Source organism: Fukomys damarensis, unplaced genomic scaffold (genome assembly GCF_012274545.1).
Source record: "Fukomys damarensis isolate Sample0158 unplaced genomic scaffold, DMR_v1.0_HiC HiC_scaffold_18, whole genome shotgun sequence".
Classification (NCBI taxonomy): Eukaryota; Metazoa; Chordata; class Mammalia; order Rodentia; family Bathyergidae; genus Fukomys; species Fukomys damarensis.
Window position 1 is genome coordinate 50,730,431 of NW_022900930.1, and position 11,831 is coordinate 50,742,261.

The 11,831-nt window shown below is 46.6% G+C and overlaps 1 protein-coding gene across 1 annotated transcript in view; it reads right to left on the minus strand.

Moving 5' to 3' along the window:
• Agpat5 (1-acylglycerol-3-phosphate O-acyltransferase 5) overlaps positions 1 to 11,297 on the minus strand; it is a 24,127-nt gene extending 12,830 nt beyond the window's left edge. Inside the window, exons 1-3 of the mRNA XM_033765539.1 lie at positions 11,234 to 11,297; positions 6,104 to 6,219; positions 4,233 to 4,322 (exon numbers count right to left, since the gene is read on the minus strand). Of these exons, the coding sequence (XP_033621430.1) occupies positions 4,233 to 4,322; positions 6,104 to 6,190 (177 nt within the window). The 5' untranslated portion in view covers positions 6,191 to 6,219; positions 11,234 to 11,297. The remainder of the gene's footprint in view (positions 1 to 4,232; positions 4,323 to 6,103; positions 6,220 to 11,233) is intronic.
• Between the last annotated feature and the right edge of the window lie 534 nt (positions 11,298 to 11,831).

Sequence of the window (11,831 nt, forward strand, 5' to 3'; positions counted from 1 at the left end):
GCACCGGAACGGGCGGCACCCCGGCCCGGCCGTGCTCCCCCACGCTCCTCTCCTGGCCCGCTGGGAGCCATGCGCTTCAGCTCCAGACGCCACACAGGAGGAGGAGACCCACCGCAGCAACAGGGCAAAAGGGCCCCGGGGCCACTGCCCGGTCAGGCACCGAGGAAATATGAAGACCCTGCTGCAGACCGGGGAGGGCAGGCAGCACAGCGCACACGCGGACGGGATGGTCCGGTAGGCAAGGGTTTCTGCAGGCTGCACACAAATCCCTTACCTGCTGCCTTTTCACTTTTCAGAGATCCTACTCCGTGTTGTCACGATCTCCGGATTTTAAAACAATTCTATATTCCATACCCAAGTTGTGCCATACCAAATACTTCAGTCTCTATTATAAAATAGGTATCTAAATTAAAAACAAGGGATTATTTAACTAGGATTTAAAAATATGTGCAAGTTATAGTCACAGTGATTGAAATGATAATTTACTATTAAAAACAGCCCTTTATGTACTGGATTTGTTTTTTTTATTTTTTATTTTGGTGTGGCACCAGGATTGAATCCGGGGCTTATGTGCTAAGCTACATACCCAGTACTTTTAATTTTTTAAACTTTGAGATCGGGTGTGTTTAGGTTGTTAAACTGCTCAGCCTACCCTTGGAACTACCATAGTGATCCTCCTGCCTCAGCTTCCCAAGCACTGGGATTACAGGCTTGAACCACAGTACCCAACTATGTGTGTGTGTTTGTGTTACTGGGGATGGAAAAGCAGAGCCTTCACACTGAGCTACATCCCAAGCCCTTTTTGTACTTTTACTTTAGATAGGTTCTCACTAAGCTGTAAACTGTGCAAGCTGGGATTGAACTTGGGACCCTCCTACCTCAGCCATTCACTTTTCAACTGAATCTCAGTTTTTTATCTTGAAGTGGGGCTGTTCCTAGGGGAAATAGGTAAAGATATCAAGGTCAGAGCAGTAGCTTCTTTATAAGTCTTAAGTTTCCTTTCACACTGATTTTAAAAAAAATTGGGGGGGGTGCGGACATAGCTCTGTGGTACAGCACCTGCCTGGCAAGCACAAGGCCCTGAGTTTAATCCCTGGTACAAAAAAAAAGTTTAGTTTACTAGTTTTAAAAGTAATTTATATATCAATTATACCTTAAAATTTAAAAAATACCTTTATTAGCTACACACACACACACACACACACACTCACACACTTTTTTTTTTTTGGTTTTTTAGAGACAGGGTCTTACTATGTAGTAGTTGCCTAGAGACTGACCTGGAACGCTATGGAGCCCTAATCCCTGGTACAAAAAAAAAGTTTAGTTTACTAGTTTTAAAAGTAATTTATATATCAATTATACCTTAAAATTTAAAAAATACCTTTATTAGCTACACACACACACACACACACACACTCACACACTTTTTTTTTTTTGGTTTTTTAGAGACAGGGTCTTACTATGTAGTAGTTGCCTAGAGACTGACCTGGAACGCACTATGTAGCCCAGGCTGGTCTCGAACTCACAGCGATCCTCCTGCCTCAGCCTCCCAAGTGCTGGGATTATAGGCGTGTGTCACCACGCCCAACTTAGCTATACATTTTTAAATTATTACTTTTTTCTTTATTTCATATTGAGATGTACAGAATATAACAAGATATTTCTCCTGACTCCCAAATTAATCTAATCTAGCAAACCATAACTGTTTTAAAGGATTTTACAACTACAACCAGAAGCACTTCAGTCATTAAAACCCATTACACTTTTACGGGGAACTGCAAACCGCACAGAATGTGAAACAGTCCTCGGTCCTGAATGAAGGGCTCCCCATGTGCCACTGGAAGGTGGTGGTACAGGCCCAGGCACACGGAAGGCTGCCTCCCCACCCGAGACATGTGACCCAGCCTGGAGACAGAAGAGTCCCTAGAGCACCGCCAGGGTGCACGGGGCAGAGGAAGCAGCAGTTGGAACCAGGCTGAAAGTGGCTAGGGAGGGAGGCCACAGCAGCCAGCGCTGTTGTGGAGGACACGACAGGAGCAAAGGAACGGGGTCTTGAGAAGGGGCATCTGGGAGGACCACAGCCTGACCACGGAGGGGCTTCCCTGAGGGACGGCTGCACTGGTCGACCTTCGGAAGGGTCACCATCACACTTCTGTTACTTTAAGCCAATATGCTGCCGAAATTTGTGACAGCAGCAATTTTAAATTCTAAATTTAAGTCTTACCACCAAGTTAAATAGCAGTCACCAAAAGATTTAACATATAAAAAAGCGAAAGCTTAGAAAGGGTAAGCAATTTGTGCAAAGTAACAAGGTTAGAGCAGCAGATCTAGGATTTAAAACCAAATCTAATTTCAAAGGATTATCAGTAATTTGATTCCAAGAGACTCCCTCCCATTTGAAAGAAACTTAAAAGTTGGGGGGAAAAAAGTATGGCCGCAAATTTGTCACATGAATTTTACTAGCTTAAATTCTAACTAAATGGCTTTTTTTTGGGGGGACTAGGGGTCGAACTGAGGACTTGGGCTTGCGAGGTAGGTGTGGTGCCACTACATCTGGCCTCTAAATGACTTCTACAGATAAGGCAGTTGTGTGTCATAAACTGTTTCATTGGCATCTATCAGTGAAGTACCTTATGAAAATGGTCTCAGTCCCAACTATGGAGATGTGCTTCTCAGTCATATAATGAGCCAGAGTAACACAGGCTGGCTGACCTAGTGAGGAAGAGCCACCCGGGCTCACACGCCTCCCACACCTACACACCCTCCTCCACCGCCCTCTGCTCCGAAGTCGTATCCAGTGTGCTTTTCTCCCCAATCGTGGAAACTAAATGTACCTTCCTCAACCAATGAAGGGACCATAAACGTCTCGCTTCCGTAGCCCCGCCCCTTCCCTTGTCCCACGTAAACCCTGTTCCCTGCCAGCTCCGGGCGATGGCTTTGTGGAGAAATCCCGATCAGGCCGCCAACGTGAGGAAGCAGGTCACTGGCCTCCACCTCGGGGTGCGTTCTCCACGCTTCCTGGCCCGATCCTGCCCTACCTCTAAGGGCCGCACACTGCAGACCGTAAGCCTGCCATTACAGTAATACAAGTCTACACAAAGCTCTGAAGTCTTTTCCACACTAAAACTGAGGATAGCTGCAATAATGGATTAGATTTCTCTGAGAAACACTAAGCCATGCGAAGGCTGACCTGAGGAAAATATTCTACTAAGCCAGTTCTTAACTTTCGGAAACAGAAGAATGTAACAAATTAAGCAATAATCTCTGCATTTACAGGCCTTAAATATTAAAAAATAAAATGACCACCCAGATCCTCGGGAAGCCAGACGATGTATACACGGCTGAACCCAAGGACCCTGAGGCTCACTTCCTGCAGTCCACACTGTGCTGGGAAGATGAAAACCTTCAGCTGCCTTTAAAAACACCCCTGTGCCGGGCATGGTGGCACACACCTGTAATCCCAGCATTCGGGAGGCTGAGGCAGGAGGATCACTGTGAATTTGAGACCAGCCTGGGCTACACAGTGAGTTCCAGGTCAATTTCAACTACATAGTGAGACCCTGTCTCAAAAAACCAAAAATAAATACATAAATAAATAAAAAATAAAAACACCCCTGTGATACTTCTAAAAGGATGTTACATCTCGTACAGCTTTGCGATGAGGAAGTTTGTTCAAATAACAGACTCTTCTTGTGGTCACAAGAGGGGAGGTGGCAGGCAGGTCATTGGCGCAAGGAAACTCTGAGATGGACTCACCTGGCGCGGCGGCCACTGGTCACTGTGGTGTCGCCATCCCCACGGGGTCACCCACACCCGTGGCATGGCTGCTTGGGCAGCGTGGGAAATGGCCTCGCATCCACAGCGTTCACACAGAGGTTGGGCGAAATCTCGTGAAACAGTGTTCACACTGAATGGTTTTTTTTCATTTGTAGATACTCATGCTTATTTGATTTTTCAGGCAACTCAGTGTACACAAGAAATCCAAACTTACACGTGACAGAAAACAGCCTCCTTCCCGAGCAAGCGCCGATGCAGAGAAGACAGGCTGTGCGCACCTCAAGGCCAGGTGCAGGACCTGCCAGCACCGACTCCACACCCAGACTGGCCCCGCAGGACACCCCCAGGGGCTCCGCTCAACGCAGGGGTGAAGCTCTACTTGCTACACGAGCGAAGTACACTTTCAACCCAACTCTCAGGTTCTCGTTGTACTCTCGCGTGAAGGACGCTCTTACCGGCGCCCCTGTGTCCACGTAGCTCCGCAGCGTGCCCCGCATTCTGCCCTCATCGAATTTGGCGCTTCGCTTCACATAGATTCCTCCGTGCTGCGCAGAGAACAACGGGGAGGGCAAAATTTATTTGTAAAATAAGCGATGGTTACCGTCGTCAAAAAGGCGACTTTCCTCCCAAGGAACACAGCGTTAAAGTTTCACAATTTATGTTGCATTCACTATGTTCAAATATTCACTGAACACCCACTGAAAACTGTGTAACGTAATTCACATAAAACTGCGTCCTCGATGTACTGAAAAATACATGAACGTTAACTTTCGTTGGTAGTTACAATAAAAATGCTTCACTTCTTCATATCTTTAAACACCTGATCAAACAGAACTTGAGCTCCCAAGTTTTCCACTGACTTCTTACAGAATCACTAACAGGTATCCTTAACATGACAACAATCACAATCTTTAGGGATTTAAAAGACACAGTCTGTTGCACATATTTTTTTGGCACTGGATGACTCCAAAGCCACATTTCAGAGACCGATATGACTTCAAGGAGGGGACCAGGTTGAGTAAATTGAAGTCCTTACAGCAGTGCCCTAGGCAGGTAGGACTGCACCCTTCTAGGAAGAGAACTGAGCCCAGGGACGTGTGCTCGCTGAGACAACCACACCAGGGCTTGGGAAGGACAGGAGAAAGGGCCAGGGAGAAACCAACCTAGCACACACCTTGGTCTTGGAATTACGTGGGGAAGTACATTTCCTTATGCTACGCACATGTCGGTGCTGTGGCAAAGCAGAGCAGCTCCTAGCCATAGCCAAAAGTAAAGAGCTCTGAGTGTTACAACGTTATAACTGAAAGACTCAGAGGATTTCATACTGAAAAGTGAGACTCCAGAAGAAAGGAGACCTCCTTATATAGGGACGACAGGGTAGGTGAGCAAGCTCACTGAAGCGGAGGGGCGGGGTTACAGAACTTTCCTGAAACACACCCCCTTTGAGCATGCTCACTGAAGCAGAGGGGGGCGGGGTTACAGAACCTTCTTGTGAGGGGGCGGAGCTTAATGAAATACCAGAAAGGTCACGCAGTTCAAAGTCGCAAAACAATTTGATACATTGGGCAGGAGGGCTGCCCAGCAGCACAAACTGTAACATTTCTGGAACAAAACATTTTGTGGGGTAAAAAAACATGGAGGAAAGGCAAGGGCCTATCTTACTGTGCATTACTGCTCTATCAGCATCTCACTGTTTTCTTCTGGCTTTTACAGACCACAATTAGTTTTATCATTAGTCTGTTAAGGGAAGTAAATATTCAATTCTATGCTTTTTAGCCTCCTATTTGATTTGACTTTTCAGCTTCACATTTTTGCTATTTCATTAAACTGTACGGATAACATGTACATAAACACACTGTTAAAAATGACAGATAAGCCAGACATAGTAGTGCATGCCTATAATCCCAGCACTGAGGCAGAAAGAACAATGGAAATTCAGGGAAAAAATAAAAATAACAACTCAATTTACAATATAGCTATTTAAAAACCATACACTTGGGCTAGGGTGTAGCTCAGTGGTGGGGCACTTGCCTGCCATGCATAAGGACCTGGGTTCAATCCCAGCAACTTCCAAACAATGTAAAATAAAACAAAACAAAAAACACCTTTGTCAATATTAAGGATACGTTAAAGTTGGAAATATAAGATTTTTATAAATGGACAAGTAAGTAAGCTCAGCACTTGGGAGGATGCGGTTGAAGGATCACTGAAAGTTCAAGGCCAGCCTGGGCTACTTGCTGAGCTCAAGGACAGACTATACAGCTAGATCCTGCCAAACAGATAAGTAAATTGAACTGGTCAAGGACAGAGCAGAGAAGCGCGTTACCTGAGAAAAGTAGTACCCGTACAGTGGGAGCCATTTCAGCCCTTCCTTCAGCACGTAGCGTACATGCCCCACGGCGTCCTGCTGCATGGCCAGAATGTCAGCCACGATCCAGTCAACTGCAGAGATAGAGCCGGTCAGTGACTGCCACCCCACAGAGCAAGCAAGCCTTTCCCAGCTCTTAGGGTATTCTGGTTAGAATTCCAGTTATTTTAAACCAATCCCAGATCTTTAAAAAACTTAAAATTGTTGGAGTGTTTTTTTTATCATACTTCGAAAGGCTTTTACTTAAAAAAAAACTCATCAAAGTCACAAAATACCAAGTAATCAAACAGCAGTATTTACAAAGAATAAAAAGAGGCTCTTTAGGCCTGGGGATTTAGCTCAGTAGTGCCACCACCTGCCTTGTAGACGCAAAGTCCTGAGTTCGAACCCTAGTACCAAAACAAAAAACAAAAAACCCAAAAAAACTCTTTAGTTTACATTAGAATACAACATTTTTAATGAAAAAAAAGGGACATTATAAGGAAAGAGGTCTAAATGAAATGATATACATTCTGTATGTACCTGTCAGCCAAAAGGCGAGCGTACTTCATCTTCACTAATGAGTTTCTGGGCACAGTACAGGTGCTAATAAGAAAGTGAGTGTTCTTCTAACACACGAGAGGGACAGGACTTGGCTGCGCAAGGCTACGGTTAGATGGTGTGTCACTGCAACAATGCAGCAAGAAGAAGGACAAGGCAGGAGTAAGCTGGTAACGGCAGTGACGACAATTTCCTGGAAGCTGTTATCTGAGCTTCCAACGGGAAAGTCTGAACAGGAGGCATCGGCCTTTCCAGAGCAAAGACAGCACATGGGGACAGAAGACAGTGAACAGGAACTGCTTCTCACAGATCAGGAGGGAAGGAAGGACGAGGACAAACACTGCAGTGTCCTGAGACCCAAGAAACACATGCGAGTAAGGGCACAAGCCAGCCCTTCCGACCAGGATGAAAAGGCAGCAATGAAACCGAGGGACACTCGTGCGGTGTTCACAGAAGGGTCTGGGACGTGACACTTGGAAAGTAAAGGTTTAGAACCTGCGGGATGAGTCCTAGTATTCCAATGGGTTCCGGCCTTTGCAGAGTGAAAATCATGTGAACTCCCTTAGACACTGCAACATGACACGGACTGGCCCAAACAGCCAGCCTTTTAAACACTGCAGTTAACCGCCTAGAAAAAATCTTACCAATTACAATATATTTCTTTTTAATTAGGGATTATGACCAGAGTTAACTTTTGATGACCCATGACTTTTACTTTGCTAAAGCTCCTCCAAGTTTGGCGATGCCCACAGGGCCTCCCCACCCTGCCTTGCCGGGCTACCAAGTAACCTTTTCTCTAAGGTACAGAACGGTGGTGGCAAACCTATGGCACGCGTGCCACAGTGGGTTGTATTACCGGAAACGCTAAGGTTCGCCATCACTGGAGATGTTCCCACAGAACCCTGTCCTTAGCTCCCTCAAATTCAGAGCCAATAGATGATCCCTGATAAACACAACTGCTCGTAATCACATCTGACAAGCATCTATCGAGTCTGTTGGAACTGCACCTAAGACAAAAGCAGACTACACACTCAGAGAGCCGATTCAGTGCGGTTCTGCATAGTTCTCAGGGTAAAGTACACCCCAGTACATATTTGGGGTATGAAGCTAGAAGCTGCATTTGTCATCTTTTCCTGCAAGAATTATTTTTTACTGTGAGGAGCAAGAAATACATTGCTATACTCAAACAAGGATGTCTGCATGATGTTCTCAGATGCATCTTCCAAGAACTGTTGTGAGAAGGCGTAAGCTTCCCAAACTATGCCATGTTCGGCATCAACTGTCCTGACCTGTGCCCAAGCTTGAAAATTTCAGTGGAAACGTTTGAGAACTAACTGAAGTGCTCAACAGGCACAAGCCGGGTGCCATCAAAACTTGAACTGTCTTCCTCCCTTTTCCTGTTTATTCCCTGCTGCTTTCGGACAGGTGATGCTAGGTCCCAACCCAGAGGGTGAGGCACTACTTCCACACGGCCGGATGCACCAGTGTGGCTGGGTCAGAGCTCTTCCACGGCGCTCCAGACAGCCAAGCACAGCCGGCAGGTCTTGCTCACGCCCATAGCCAGGTCCAACAGGTGAAGCCATCCGCCCACAGCCGATGCAGAGCAGCGTGGCCAGCAGGTCTCTGCTTGTCTCACGGCCCACTCACCACACATGATAAGCGAGCTGCCACCCAAGCCCAGGAAGGGCAAGCGGCAGCTTAAAAGCAAGCAGTGTCAGACAGCTGCAGAAGGGCAAGAAAGAGGGGTAACAGCCACTGCGTGCCCCTCTGCTCACGCTGGAGAGCAGCCAGTTAACAGGAACGTGTGATGTGGAAACCGGGACCCGCCAGGCAGGAAAGGCGACTTACAGACAATTCTACTTGAGCTGCAGGCTGGCAAGCTCAGACATACAAAGCGTGAGCTGAACAGCACTTCCTGAAATATTCTCCATGCTGTCACATTTTCACAGATACTCCACCGGGACTCCTAGAACCTCCAAAGGCTTTTCAACAGGCAACCTGACAAGACAAGTGTGGACACCCTGAACCCTGAACCCTGAACGATGCCATTCTCTTGGACGATGGCTCCATACCTTCTATCACAAAATGACAGCAGCCTGCAATTCAAAAGTAGCCTGAAATCACTTCTCTGCTACGTTCCCAAGTTGTGGATTTTTAGAAGGTAACCAAAAGACAGCTCCAGGAACCCAAGGCTGGCTGGTGCCAGGACCAGGGTCAGAGTGCTCTGAGAAAGTTGGGGGCCGTGCAGGCCGGGAGGAAAAGCACACACACCTCCTGTTGCTGCCTTCCCGGCCCAGGTACCAGTATGGAGGTGCCCAACCCCAGTCCCAGGCACCGCACCTGAGCCGTTTTTAAAAAGTCCTGAGACAGGGCCTCATTAAGTCACCAAGTGACCCAGGTGGGCTCAAGCTTGCGAGCCTCTCAGTGCTGGGTTATAGGCGTGTGCCGCTGCGCCCAGCTTGAACGATGCTCTGATCTGCCGTTTTCTCACAAGTGCTTTCCCAGAGTCTTCACTCTGAGGGGATCTGTCTGAGGCCAACACGGAGGAAGCACACACATGCCGGGAATTACTGACTTCGGACACAGGACACACGGCCTCCGGGAATGGGCAGAGCACACACTGCCATAGCTGTCCAGAGAACAACATTTCCACTAAAACCTGGGAAAGGAAACAGCAAGCAACCGTAAGAGAGTCCTGTTAAGTAGAAAAGAAATTCTGGGTGGACAGAGAAGTAACCAGTGTGTCACGCGACAGAACGGAAACTTCCTGAGGTGGTCCTTGCCCTGGGCCCATAAAGCCCTCTCCTCTGAATACGTGAGCCCTGGCGGAATTCTCCTCCGGCTGCAGGACAAGACAAGGAACCCCACGTGTCTGCCAAAGTCAGGAGCAGGTGTTGACACGCCCTGAGTCACATATGACTGTGGGACCTAAATTACAAGCCCTTGCTAAATGGCAAAGGGCCTAGGAGACAGTGTCCTGAACCCCTCCCATTATAGCCACAGCCCCGACCTTTATTCCATCCCTGGCCTAAGAATGTGGATCACTCTTATATTGTTTAAAGTCCGGATCTGAATCTACTTATAAATTAGAGACTCCAGACATAGAGCCCAAGCTAACTGACAAACTGTTTGGTCATCCAGAGTGTCTTAGTGACCTTTGAGACATCCTATAGGTGATACCTGTTACTCATCAATATGTGACTGCTGACCACCAGCTCAAGTCAGCAGACCTTTGTCCCCTGTCTGTGAGCCCAAAATGTTAACCCCCTCCTTTTACTCCCTATAAGAGGACCTCGGCCCCTGAGCTAGGCACCTCTCTGAGCCACCTGGCTCCGGGAGTGCCGTCTGGCCAGACTAATAAAGGTCTCTTTACCATCTAGCCTGGTGTGTTCCTTCCTGGGTTTCTCGGTTCTCTGTCGTGTTCCCGGAGCCTCGCTGGGTGTTGGGCCCAGCATTGTGGAGGCCTTTTTGGCTGTTCACGCTCCGTGGAGTGGAAGTGAGATTTTAGGTCTTACATGACCAGGTCCAGCACCCAGAGTGGGTTTATCGGTAAAGTTGACAGAAACCGAGACACAGCGGATTCTTATACGTCCAGTGATGTCAGCCCTCACCTGAGAACTGAATGTGGTCATGGGGCTGCATAAATGAGGAAAACGCATTTCAATTTCTTTTACTTTTTATGCTCTCCTAGGTTATAGGTGGTAAGAAAAGCAACAAAATCATGAAGACAGCCGACAGAACAAAATAAAGGAAAGCCACAGGCAGATGATTTTCCACTGAGTGTGTTGGGTTGTTTTAAAAATGTTATCTTAGCCAATGTCGCTTAATTTTTGTACTATAGGTACCTAAGACGTCACTACTGCAGGAAAGTAGGTGATGGGGTCAGGAGAGTCAGTGCCCTCTCATGACAAACCACTGACAATATTCAGACACATTGCAGTTTTTGGTAAAGAACCTTAACCTAAAGTCTACTGGGGAGTGGTCTCATGTGGTTCCTCTGGCAGAAGACTGGCAAGGCAGAAGGAAGCCAGACACAGAGTACAGGCGAAAGGAGCTGCAGATGCAACAACCAGAGCACGGGAACAGCCGGCAGAGCTCCAGGGTCCGAAGAGAAAGCACACGCACACTGGAACCGCGACTTGACTTCCGGGAGGACACTTACGAAAAGAAGAGTGAACAGACCACAGAGCTACTCCAAGACACAGGGGGAGTAAAAAACTAGCTCATTTGCATCCAACATAGGGACAAGTTTAGAAAAACCCATAGCTTTCACATTGTTAACTATCCCAAAAGTGAAATCACAAAAGTATAAGGACAAGCATAAAGTCTACATAGAAAATTCATGTTGGGCCAGGGATTTAGCTCAGTGGTTCTGCCGCCTGCCTCGCAAGTGCAGGGACCTGAGTTTGATCCCCGGTACCAAAAAAAGAAACAAGAAAGAAAATTCATGTTTTAACAATTACAAAAAGTTCATTTCGTCTAAATAAACTATTTTGAATGCCCATGTACACTTTATAGAAAGCTGTTTCATGCAAATGAAATACAAACCTGTGCTGCGATGATTTGCTAAATATATTATATTTTCTTTATTTTTTGGCAAATCTCCATATATCAATATCTAAAAGACAAAAAGAAACATTACTTTGATATTTTAAAATATATTATAATATACAAAATAAGACAATATAAAAAATTTAGACATATGAAGAAGTAAATACTGCATATCTATCCATGATAAACAAAATTAAATTTCTCTTCGGAGCCTCACAGATCACAATAGCTCGTATTTACAAAGTAGTTAGATGTAGGGCAGGATAATGGTCATGGCAAAAAAGGAAACGATCAAGAGCCTCAAGAGAAAAATCCACAACATTACATATAGAGCTGTTCATAAATCTTCTTCAAATGGCCTACAATTGAGTGGGAGAAACTGAAACTGGCACGAGATACGGGCAGTGCGGACACACACTGGGGAACAGCATGGAGCTGACCTGCGGAGCTGGGGCTCTCTGGTATGATTTCAGGGCAGGAGCCAGGGAAAGGCTCACAAACACAAGACCAAGTGAGACCAACTGAGCCCAGTCTGTCCAGCACACCGAGCAGTGTGCAGCTGGCACCCAGGCCAAGGGAGCAGACAGGCTCATGG